This window comes from Phocoena sinus, chromosome 1 (assembly GCF_008692025.1).
Source record: "Phocoena sinus isolate mPhoSin1 chromosome 1, mPhoSin1.pri, whole genome shotgun sequence".
Classification (NCBI taxonomy): Eukaryota; Metazoa; Chordata; class Mammalia; order Artiodactyla; family Phocoenidae; genus Phocoena; species Phocoena sinus.
This window is the reverse complement of record NC_045763.1, coordinates 59556530-59569586: the sequence shown is the minus strand read 5'-3', so window position 1 is coordinate 59569586 and position 13057 is coordinate 59556530. Positions and strand designations below refer to the sequence as shown.

The following is a 13057-nucleotide window of genomic DNA, read 5'->3' as shown; positions in this document are numbered from 1 at the left end:
TTAGAGGAAGAGATGAATAAATTGCCAATTATAATGTAACAAGTGCTATAACAAAGGAAGTATAAGGCTACGAGGTAACATATCGTATGTTGTGTATTTTTTGGATTACATCATCTACCGTAATTAAATAAAGCATCTCAATTAAGTGAATATAAAAATACTACATTAGGTACTCAAAACTTGATCTCATACAAACTGGGATGAAGTTTAATGAAGGAAGGGACTTTGTCATTTTATTCACTGCCATATATACCACAGTACATGACACTATTTGTATCTTATAAGTCTTAACAGAAAAGTCTTTCTTAAGTTTCTTGCCTCCTGCATTATTTGACTTCCAATACCACCATATCATATGTAATGCCTTCAGTCATGAAACCATAATCTCATTTTCTCACTTCTAAAAATGCACAACAGAAGCTCCCCGCCACTGTTCTGTATGTCACTCAGGCAGTTCTCTGAAATTTATTTCAAAAAAAATGTATATTTATCAATCAGTGAACTTTAGCTCCCAAACAAAATTAAGTACTAAGGACCAGATTAACCCTCCTATCTGAAATAATTTTTAAAAGAAACAACACTGTTCATGATATGGGACATCATCAATAAAAAAAAACAGTGGCCACTAGACAAGGTAAACCATCCAACTGCACCAGCTTAATGCTATGAAAGGATTCTAGGCTGTGATGCCCAGAAAGTGAATCTAGATAGAGCCTAGAAGATTCCAAGTTAAGGAGATGGAGCTGAGAATTGAGGAAAACAAGGTGACTAGAGTTCATACGGAGTCCTGTAAAAGAGGAAGTCTACAGAGAGAGAATTCTGAAGCTCTGCAGAGTGTCCCCCTTGAATATTCAACTGAAATACTTATTAGTGCTTCTGTGTGAGGAGATTACCCAAGGCCAAAAGAATCACCTGAGTGGATTAGAGGTCACAGTGCTAGTCACCCACACAGAGATGAGAATATAGTATCTATTCCCAGCACCCAAACTAGAAAGTCTCATGATTCATGGAGAATTTGGTAAAATAATCAAAAGAGTCTTGAACTCAGTATTAGACAGTAATACTGCATAGTACAGTGTTGAGGAAAATTGGTCTTACACTGAGCACTGCTTCAATCCAACCTAACAAATCTTTTAAACAAAACTCAAAAACCAAACTGTTTCCAAAAACAATGAGTCACAGAATAAAGCTCAATAATATTTAAAGGAATACAAATAAACCTAGCAAGCAATGAAGTAAAATTTAAAATGTCTGGCACCCACAGACGGGAGTGGCAAGATATATTCAAAGTCCTGAAAGGGAAAAATTTGCAAACTAGGATACTCTACCCAGCAAGATTATCATTTAGAGTAGAAGGAGAGATAAAGAATTTCTCAGACAAGCAAAAACTAAAGGAATACAGCAATACTAAACCTATCCTAAAAAAAATATTAAAAGACCTTCTCAAAATAGAAAAGAAGCAAGAATCTATAGGAAAGAGAAAATCACAGTTGGAAAGTAAATCACTTAAATAAGCCAATATACAGATTTTCTTTTTAATCAAAAAAATTTCTGTGAAAGTGATGATAACGAAAATGAACAGAAAAGGATAAACATGAGGATGTAAAAGAGGAAATCAAAATTATAAAATGAGGGGGAGGAGAGTAAGAAAATGTAGGTTTTTTTTTTTTTTTTAGAATGCATTTCAGCCTATATGACTTTTAGTCTAAAACAAGTAGATATAGTAATGGGTTAACATACTTGAAAAACAGGGTGACCACAAATCAAAAACATACAATAGATTCACAAAAACCAAAAAGAAGAGAACACAAGCATAATAAAAGAGAAAAATCATCAAACCACAAAAGGAAAAACAAAAATAAGCAAAGAAGAAATACAAAATCAACTGGAAAACAAGGTTTAAAATGGCAATAAATACGTATCCATCAATAATTACCTTAAATGTCAACGGACTAAATGCTCCAATCAAAAGACATAGAGTGGCAGATTGTATAAAGAAATTAAAAAGTAAGCCTACAATATGTCACCTACAAGAGACCCACTTTAAGGCAAAGGACACACATAGATTGAAATAAAGGGAATGGAAAAAGATATTTCATGCAAACGGAAATGACAAGAAAGTGGGGGTCACAATACTCGTATCAGATGAAATAGACATTAAAACAAAAGTCATAAAGCACGATAAAGAAGGACACTATATAATGGTAAAAGGATCAATACAAGAAGAGGATACTACACTGGTCAACATATATGCACCCAATATAGGAGCACCCAAATACATAAAACAAATACTAACAGACATAAAGGGAGAAATTGATAGGAATACAATAGTAGTAGGAGTCTCTAACACCCCACTCACGTCAATGGACAGAAAATCAATGAGGCAACAGAGATCCTAAATGACACAATAGAACAGTTAGACATAATTGATATTTCTCAGGACATTACATCCAAAAAAGCAGAATAAACATTCTTTTCAAATGCACATGGAACATTCTCTAGGAATGATCACATACTAGGGCACAAAACAAGCTTCAACAAATTTCAGAGTATATAAATTATTTCAAGCATCTTTTATGACTACAACATCATGAAACTAGAAGTCAACCACAGAAAAAGACATGAGAAAAATAAAATAAAATGGCATCCAATCAAAAATTACCAAGCATGCAAAGATGCAGAAAAATATAACCCATAATTAAGACAAAAATCAGTCAATTGGCACCAACCCAGAACTGAGACATATGTTGTAATTAGCAGACAGGTACATTAAAACATACAGAAAGTTAAGCAAAGGTATGGGAAATATAAAAAAGAACCAAATAGAAATTCTAGAGATGAAAACTACAATGTCAGATATGAAAAATAAACTAAATGGGAGTAACAACAACAAAACTTGATTTAATTCAAAAGAAGGCAGAAAAAAGGGAGAAAAAGAACAAAGAACAGAAGAGCTGAACAAAAGACAACAAGATGATAGACTCACGTTTAACTACATCAATATTTACATTAAATGTAAATGGTCTGGTGGCTTCCCTGTTGGCACAGTAGTTAAGAATATTCCTGCCAATGCAGGGGACACAGGTTTGAGCCCTGGTCCAGGAAGATCCCACATGCCGCAGAGCAACTAAGCCCATGCACCATAACTACTGAGCCTGCACTCTAGAACCCGCGTGCCACAACTACTGAAGCCTGCACACCTACAGCCCATGCTCCACAACAAGAGAAGCCACCGCAATGTGAAGCCCGTGTACCACAACGAAGAATAGACCCCACTCGGCGCAACTAGAGAAAACTCACATGCAGCAACGAAGACCCAACACATCCAAAAATAAATTAAATTTTAAAAAATGTAAATTGTCTACCAAATACTATATGATATCACATATATGGAATCTAAAAGAAATGATACAAATGAATCTATATACAAAACAGAAACAGATTCACAAACATAGAAAACAAATGTAACCAAAGTGGAGAGGGAGTGGAGGGACAAATTAGGAGTATAGGAGTAGCAGGTATAAACTACTATACATAAAATAGATAAGCAACAATGATTTACTGTATAGCACAGGGAATTGTATCCAATATCTTGGAATACCTATAATGGAATACAATCTGCCAAAAAAAAATAATAAACGTCAAACTAATACAATATTGTAAATCAACTATACTTCAATTTCTTTTTAAAGTATATAGTCTACATAGCCCAATTAAAAGGCACATACTGTCAGACTGGATAAAAGAGCAAGACCAAATCATAGTTGACCAGCAAGAACTGCAGTTTAAACATAAAGACACAAATAGGTTGAAGATAAAAAGATATTTCTTTGAGAAGATCAATGAATCTGATAAACCTCTAACTAGACCTACCAGTAAAAAAAAAAAAAGGAAAAAAGGTGCAATTACACAATACTAGAAATGGGAGATGCAACATAACTACAGATTCTATAGATACTAAAGATATAATTTGGAATTATTATGAACAACTTTATGCCACTGTATTCACTAACCTAGGTGAAATGAATATATTTTTAAAAGATACAAATTAACATATCTCATAAAATGAATATCTCAAATGAAATAGATAACCTAGAGTCATATATCAACTAAAGAAATAGAATTTGTAGTTAAAACTCTTTCACAAAAACAAAGCTCCAGGCTCAAATGGCTTCACTGGTGAACTCTACCAAACATTTAAGGAAGAAATAATAGTAAATCTGTACAAAGTCTTCCAATAAAGTTAAGAGCTGATAACAATTTCCAATTTATACTTTGAATCCATCATTACCTTGATATCAAAGCCAGACAAAAGCATTACAAGAAAAAGAATAAAAAAACACTATAGACCAATATCCTACATGAACACAAAGGCAAAAACTCTTAAAATTTTAGCAAATAGAATCTAAAAGTTGATAAAATATGTTTCTGGTTTATCCCAAAAATGCAAAATTGGTTTAATATTCTAAATAAATCAATGTAATTCACCATATTAAACTAATAAACAATATCCATATGATCATCTTAATGGATACAGAGAAAGCATTTGACATAATCTAACATCCATTCCTGATTTAAAGCCTTCAACAAGTAGGAAATTTTCTCAACCTGATGAAGGATGTCTGAAAAAACCTACAGTTAACATCATCCTTTGTAGTGAAAAGACTCAATACTTTCTCCTTAAGATCAGGAACAAGACAAGGATATCCTTTCTTGCCACTTCTATTCAGCATTGTCCTGAAGTTCTAGCAGTGCAGTAAGGCAAGACAATAAAAGAAATAAAAGGCATCTAGATTGGAAATGAAGAAGTAAAACTGTCTTTATTCATAGCAACATGATCTTTATGTAGAAAACATGATGGCTTATTTTAAAAACCTACTAGGACTATTAATGAGTTTAGAAAGATTGCAGGATACAAGATCAATATACAAAAATCAAATATATTTCTATACACTAACATCAACAAGCAAAAGTTCATGTTAATAAAACTACCATATGCAATAGCATAAAATGTTTAATTACTACTTACTAAATGCTGGGCTTTATGACAAAGTGACAAATAAACAGGGGCACTGTCCTCAAGACGCTAAGTGGGGAAACAAACATAAAAACAAATAATATACTCTGATAAGTAAAGGAATAGAGTTAAGTGTGGACATTCGGTCAAATATTCCTAACAACTTTCTCTTGTTAGGAAACCTATTCTCCCATTGTCTGAGAATAACTCATAAGCAATCCATTAATTCCATAAACTGGATCAGCACAGCCAGAATTCCTAATGCGATTAGAATAGCTCTTTTTTCTGATGTCCATGTGCCTGAAGTTAAGAGGATAAGTCTTCCTAATCCACATGTGAGGTTCTTTTGTCTAATAAACCAGTTCTCTGGCCCAGAGAGGGGGGGAAAAAGTCTATTCTAAAAGATTCAGTTGCCTTTTCTTTTTTTTTTTTTTGCATTTATACCAACTGGCAGAACGTGAGAACTTAAAAGTGTACTGAGGCCTTCAATAGCTGAGGCACCATAATCCAATGAGGCTGGCCCAGAACCTTCTTTTGTGTGCCTTTTTCTTCCTGTGAAGCAAGAGCTGATTAATTAAAATGAGTATAATCAAGATTTTCAAGTAAAAGTAAAATACTTCAAATTCTTTCCAAAAAAACCCAACTCCTTAAGCACTCATTTATAAATACAATTTTTAAATTATTCTTGTGTTCAGTTCATTAAGGCAGTTCTTCTAGTGGCCTCTATTAACTTGGTTGAAGAAACAGGTTTTATTGAGTTCTTATACTGATGCCCTGAGCATAATGAGGCATAAGTGTCACAGTAGGCTGCTGCCAGACCCTAAGTTTTTAAGATATCAGATGTCAAAATACTCCACACTCAAACCAGAGACCACAAGCAATTTAAATTATTACTGACACAGGCATATGCAAAGCAAGAGGGATTTCCTGAGTGAGGGGCAGGACCCACCAGCAAGAGGGCACTCTGATATCCCCTGCAGGAGAGAGAGAGGCAGAATGTACATGGTCAGGAGGATGTATATACATATATCCCTCCTTCTCTATGACCTTTTTGAGTGATGCAAGGGCCGACTAAGTTCTGGTGATGGGGGAGGAGAAAAGACGGGCAGGGTGAGTTGCCTCACATGTCATTTTGGGGGGTGCAAGAGAAGTAAGTGCAGAGCTTTTGATAGTCTATTGGTTTTCACCCTGGGGGAGCAGCATGGTGGCTGCCAGTTTCCATCCTGACAGGTGTTGAATGATTTAGCCAAATGTCATTGTGCTAGGGTGATTTAATTCTATCTACAATAAGCAAGAAGCCCACAATCAAAAGTGGAAGACAGACATGCTAACAAATGAAATGACATGATGTGATATATACAAAAATAGACTTATATATGAGTTTCAGAAAAAGTACAAAAGAGAGCATCCTTTCTGAGGCATCATAGAAAAGCAATGCTCTATCAGGGTTGTGATAGAAACTGGGAATTTACCAGGTGGAAAAGGGAAAGAAGGGAGTTCCAAGCAAAGGAGCTAGCCTGTGTGAAGAAAGGGAAGCATGAAACAGTTGACAAGAAGCAGTGAACAGCTTGGTACTGCTGGAGCACAGATGAAAGGGGAGAGTGGCAGATGTTGACACAGAAGTAGGCAGGGGTCAGGTGTGTGAGATCTTATATAGCTGTGCTAAAGTGCTTGGACTTTATCCAGTGGTAATGCAGACCTCTTCAATGGTGCCAAATATAGAAGGGACATGATCTGATTTTCCTTTAAGAGGAATGACTCTGACAGTATGGTTGGGGAATGGTTGAAGGCACACAGTAGGGGCAAGTCAGCTGAGAAGCTTCCAGGAGCATCTGTCTACAAGGAGCACTAAAATATCACTGAGCGTGTAATGAAATCAAGAAAATAACATTTACCGAAACTTCCATTTGTGGATGGAAGTAATACTTATAACAGTACAGACCTTAGAATCCGACTGCTTTGGTTTGAATCCTATTTCTACTGAACAAGTTCCTTCAGGGTAAGGAGGATCAGGGGGGTGCTACAGGAGGGAAGAAGGATAGACAAGTAAGCCCCATGGAGAAGATGAACGTTTTATAGCATCTCAGATTTTACTGTGAATTCTTGATATACCAATTTCCACTCAACCTTTCCTCCTTTAGTCTTAAAGAATAGTGTAATATTCATTCAGCTGCTCAAGCAAAAACCTAGAAATCCAACTTGGTTCTCCCATGTGCCATGCTACAAAAATTGCCCGGGTTTTTCATCCTTTTCTATGTCCGTGGCCTTTGCCATGTGACACCGTAGTTCTCACTAATGACTAAAAAGGCAGAGGCTATTTTCTCACCCCTTGATGCATGGACTGGACTCATGACTTGTTGGATTGACCTAATGGGAGATGGTAGAAGTGACAGTGTATTTGTTCTGAGCCTTGGCCTTAGGCAGCTTTTCATGTTTCTACTTGCTCTCTTTCATCTCTGCCATTGCCAGGAGAATATGCCCAGGTCACCCTACTGGAGAGGAGACCTGTGCAGTAAAGCCAAGCTACCCCACACATCTCAGCTGAGACCTGGATCAGTTGACAAGCAGGCAAAGGCCAGTTACAAGAGCAAGTCCAGCCAATATCAGCAAATCTACCTTAATGTTGTATGACACTGAGGTTTGGTGTTAATTTTTATGCTGTAATTTTTATGCTGCAATATTTGCAATAAATAAATGATATACCCCATTACCCCATTTTCTTTCATCCTAGACATATCAGTTATATCACATGAGTCCTATATTCCTACTTACAAAACAGATCTCAAATCCATTCACTTTTTTCCATCTTCATTGTCCCACTCTAGTTTGAGAACCATCATACCTCATCTGAACTACTGCTTTATCTACTTCCATGCCAGACACTTGTAATCTATTCTTCAAATACCAGGGAGAGTGATTCTCCCCCAAATAACATATATTAGATCACCTCAGTCATTGCCCTGCTTAAAATCCTTTAATATCTTCTCACTGCTCCCAGAATATAATCCAAACGCCTCATGATGACCTCATGGTCTGCCTAATACCAAGATGAAAAAGTAGCTTTTATTTTACCTTCAGAAATGGTTTCTTCAAAGAAGTGTGGGATCAATTCTTATTTAGAAATCTCTGCTTGAAGAAAGTTGATTTACTGTTTCAACTCTTGGAATATTATTTTGGTAAAAGTACCAAAATATATCAAAATGAAACAGTTTCTTTGGAAAACACAGAAATCAAACATGATGATTTGATTTTACCAAATAGCAAAAAATTAAGGTGGAGAATAAGAGGAGAGGATGAAAGAAAAAATAACAATCCATTGGTGGTCCAGTGTATCACATTGAAATGACAAAAGGATACAATTAGACCTGAAAGAGAAGTCTACATTTGGAGCTTTGGAGAGTATATAACCCAGCTGTTCTCTAACTTCACAGGGACCGGAGAACAGAGGAAATAAGTTACCCTGAGGTAGGAGGTATAAGCTGGAAGATTAGACATGAAATCAAACTCCCTCAGAATCAGCATTGGTAAGTATTACTTAATACTTACATACAGTACTTAGCTAAAAAGTGCTTTTGCTTATTTTGCTCCGTTTATACCTGAAGACCTTGGGGTCTAGTGAGGTTCAGTGGATAGTAATTAGTTTTCATTCTGACATTAATCACACATGGTAACTTGACAATTCACACGATCCGTGAGTCTGTAAGCCTTCCCATAGTGAATTGCCATTATTTGTAGTTTTAAAACAAATAGCCGTCAAGCAGCGGCTTGATATAAAGCCTACCAAAGATGCAAAATAAAACACAAAAATCACTAAAATCAGTTCCTGTTTTTAAATAATGTGGCTACAGCCCCAGAATACCAAAGGCAGCACGGGAATACCTAAGAAAGGCATTTGGTGCAGTTGTGGGCACCAGTAAGATTGACTTTAATCTCCCTGGAAGTGATATTCAGTATTAACTGCAGTTTGTCAATGCCCTGTTCCTCAGGGCATAATGTTGTGCAGTAGTGTAGTATAGTGTAGTGTAGTTTTCTGGCACCTGGCTACCGCAAAGCCTTCTCCTTTGGCCCCTTGTAATGGGAGGTGTACAGGAAGAAGAGCAGCTGGGTCCTGGTATTCCTGGAATTTCTCTTCAGTGGACTGCCAGTGTACAGGTATCACAACGTGGCACATGGCTGTACTCAAGGAGATGAGACTTCTTCTGAAAAAATGAAACCCAGCAGAAGTGGTACAGAAGACAGAAAATCCTTCTAGCATGTGCCTCCCTCTGTTCCCTTCACCAGGAGTGTCCTCTCCATTTTCTCTGCCTTCTCCACACCCTGCCTATCCTTCAGATTCCAACTCATCACACTTCCCTATAAAGCTTTCAAAGTGTACAACCCCCAGTGATCTCTTTCTTTAATAAACATATATCTCAATCAGAATTTATTCTCTCTGCATCGCTGACACATCACACACAGACTGCACTATCCCAATGAACTGTACCATAATTCAAGCCAGAAACCTACTCGTAATCCTTGTCCTGCCTTTTATTTCTCCATACATTCACCAATCACAAAGTTTGATCAGTCTTCCTCTGGAATATCTCTTAAATATCATATCCATCCACAACCCATCCCCCTACATCAACTACCTTCATTTGTTTGGTCTCTCTCTAATTTATCTTGCCCAAATCTCCCATTCCTACATATTGCCCACAATGTAATTAGAGTGGTCTTAATAAAAGGCAAATCAGATCATGTCACTCTTCTGGATAAAGTATTTCAGTGATTCCCTCTGTTCTGGTGATATGGGTATCAATTTCTTTACATAGTTCACAAGGCTCTGCAAAATCTGGCCTATGATTATCTCTAGTCTAGCTTCATCTCTTGCCATTTCCCTGAATCATGCTCGTTTCCAGACTTTTTTAAATTCCCCTAAGCCGTGCTTGAACACTCTTCTCCCTACACTTTTACTGGCTAACATTTACATATTCTTCCTATCTCAGCTTAGATACGTCCTCAAAAATCTTTCCGGGACCTCCATATACCAATATAGATGTTCATTATATGTGATACCACAGTATCCTATATGACCATCATTTTCTAGAGGCAGAGCTCTTATCTGTAAACAGTGAAATCAACTCTAGTTAATCAAAGCGGCAAACAAAATTTTTAAATATTAGGTAGCTAACAGAATCTCTGGGATCACTAAAGAATGAGACCTGTGGGTCACCAGGCCAGTGATAATGCTCCAGGCTTCACTGTGGAATGGCTCCACACTACAGCTGCCTTGGATGAGTGGAGACAACACTGATGCTAAGCACTGGGTGCTACCACTAGGACCTCTGGCCCTGCCTCTTATTGATGGAGCCCAGGTCACGTTCCTGAATCCTCACTGCAAGGCATGCTAGGACAGTAAGGTTTTGTCATCTATCTTGAGAAGTGCTCAGATTAATTGTTTTATAGGTTTGTTGAAGAGCTTGAGGGTGACTAGCCATAACCACTTATTAATTTTTTATATCAGTTTTTTTAATATTTATTTTTTTAACATCTTTATTGAAGTATAATTGCTTTACAATGGTGTGTTAGTTTCTGCTTTATAACAAAGTGAATCAGCTATACATATACATATATCCACATATCCCCTCCCTCTTGTGTCTCCTTCCTACCTTCCCTATCCCTCCCGTCTAGGTGGTCACAAAGCACCAAGCTGATCTCCCTGTGCTATGCAGCTGCTTCCCACTAGCTATCTATTTTACATTTGGTAGTGTATATATGGCCATGCCACTCTCTCACTTCGTCCCAGCTTACCCTTCCCCCTATCCATGTCCTCAAGTCCATTCTCTATGTCTGCGTCTTTATTCCTGCCCTGCCCCTAGGTTTTTCAGAACCTTTTTTTTTATATTCCATATATATGTGTTAGCATATGGTATTTGTTTTTCTCTTTCTGGCTTAGTTTACTCTGTATGACAGTCTCTAGGTCCACGCACCTCACTACAAATAACTCAATTTCGTTTCTTTTTATGACTGAGTAATATTCCGTTGTATATATGTGACACATCTTCTCTATCCATTCATCTGTCGATGGACACTTAGGTTGCTTCCATGTCCTGGCTATTGTAAATGGAGCTGCAATGAAAATTTTGGTACATGACTCTTTTTGAATTATGGTTTTCTCAGGGTATATGCCCAGTAGTGGGATTGCTGGGTTGTATGGTAGTTCTATTTTTAGTTTTTTAAGGAACCTCCATACTGTTCTCCATAGTGCCTGTATCAATTTACATTCCCGCCAACAGTGCAAGAGGGTTCCCTTTTCTCCACACCCTCTCCAGCACTATTGTTTGTAGATTTTTTGATGATGGCCATTCTGACTGGTGTGAGGTGATACCTCATTGTAGTTTTAATTTGCATTTCTCTAATGATTAGCGATGTTGAGTATCCTTTCATGTGTTTGTTGGAAATCTGTATAACTTCTTTGGAGAAATGTCTATTTAGGTCTTCTGCCCATTTTTGGATTGGGTTGTTTGTTTTTTTGATATTGAGCTGCATGAGCTGCTTGTATATTTTGGAGGTTAATCCTTTGTCAGTTGCTTCATTTGCAAATATTTTCTCCCATTCTGAGGGTTGTCTTTTCGTCTTGCTTATGGTTTCCTTTGCTGTGCAAAAGCTTTGAAGTTTCATTAGGTCCCATTTGTTTATTTTTGTTTTTATTTTCATTTCTCTAGGAGGTGGGTCAAAAAGGATCTTGCTGTGATTTATGTCATAGAGTGTTCTGCCTATGTTTTCCTCTAAGAGTTTTATAGTGTCTGGCCTTACATTTAGGTCTTTAATCCATTTTGAGCTTATTTTTGTGTATGGTGTTATGGAGTGTTCTAATTTCATTCTTTTACATGTAGCTGTCCAGTTTTGGCAGCACCACTTATTGAAGAGGCTGTCCTTTCTCCACTGTACATTCCTGCCTCCTTTATCAAAGATAAGGTGACCATATGTGCATGTGTTTATCTCTGGGCTTTCTATCCTGTTCCATTAATCTATATTTCTGTGTGTGCCAGTACCATACTGTCTTGATCACTGTAGATTTGTAGTATAGTCTGAAGTCAGGGAGCCTGATTCCTCCACCTCCATTTTTCTTTCTCAAGGTTGCTTTGGCTATTCGGGGTCTTTTGTGTTTCCATACAAATTGTGAAATTTTTTGTTCTAGTTCTGTGAAAAATACCGGTGGTATTTTGATAGGGATTGCACTGAATCTGTAGATTGCTTTAGGTAGTATAGTCATTTTCACAATGTTGATTCTTCCAATCCAAGAACATGGTATATCTCTCCATCTGTATCATCTTTAATTTCTTTCATCAGTGTCTTATAGTTTTCTGCATACAGGTCTTTTGTCTCCTTAGGTAGATTTATTCTTAGGTATTTTATTCTTTCTGTTGCAGTGGTAAATGGGAGTGTTTGCTTAATTTCACTTTCAGATTTTTCAACATTAGTGTATAGGGATGCAAGAGATTTCTGTGCATTAATTTTGTATCCTACTACTTTACCAAATTCATTGATTAGCTCTAGTAGTTTTCTGGTGGCATCTTTAGGATTCTCTATGTATGGTATCATGTCATCTGCAAACAGTGATAGTTTTACTTCTTCTTTTCAATTTGGATTCCTTTTATTTCTTTTTCTTCTCTGTTTGCGGTGGCTATAACTTCCAAAACTATGTTGAATAATAGTGGTGAGAGTGGGCAACCTTGTCTTGTTCCTGATCTTAGTGGAAATGGTTTCAGTTTTTCACCATTGAGAATGATGTTGGCTCTGGGTTTGTCATATATGGCCTTTATCGTGTTGAGGTAAGTTCCCTCTATGCCTATTTTCTCGGGGTGGTTTATCACAGATAGGTGTTGAATTTTGTCGAAAGCTTTTTCTGCATCCTCTGAGATGATCATATTGTTTTTCTCCTTCAATTTGTTAATATGGTGTATCATATTGATTGATTTGTGTATAGTGAAGAATACTTGCATTCCTGGGATAAAGCCCACTTGATCATGGTGAGTTTCTAAAAGAATGTTAAAGTTG

The 13057-nt window shown here is 36.9% G+C and overlaps 1 protein-coding gene across 3 annotated transcripts in view; it reads left to right on the top strand.

Annotated features, from left to right (window-relative positions):
• RPE65 (retinoid isomerohydrolase RPE65) overlaps positions 1-13057 on the top strand; it is a 60144-nt gene that overhangs the window by 24830 nt on the left and 22257 nt on the right. For all 3 annotated transcript variants that reach the window (XM_032633382.1, XM_032633389.1, XM_032633393.1), the window contains exon 2: positions 8449-8541. In XM_032633382.1, coding sequence (XP_032489273.1) covers positions 8511-8541 — 31 coding nt within the window. In that variant the 5' untranslated portion in view covers positions 8449-8510. The remainder of the gene's footprint in view (positions 1-8448; positions 8542-13057) is intronic.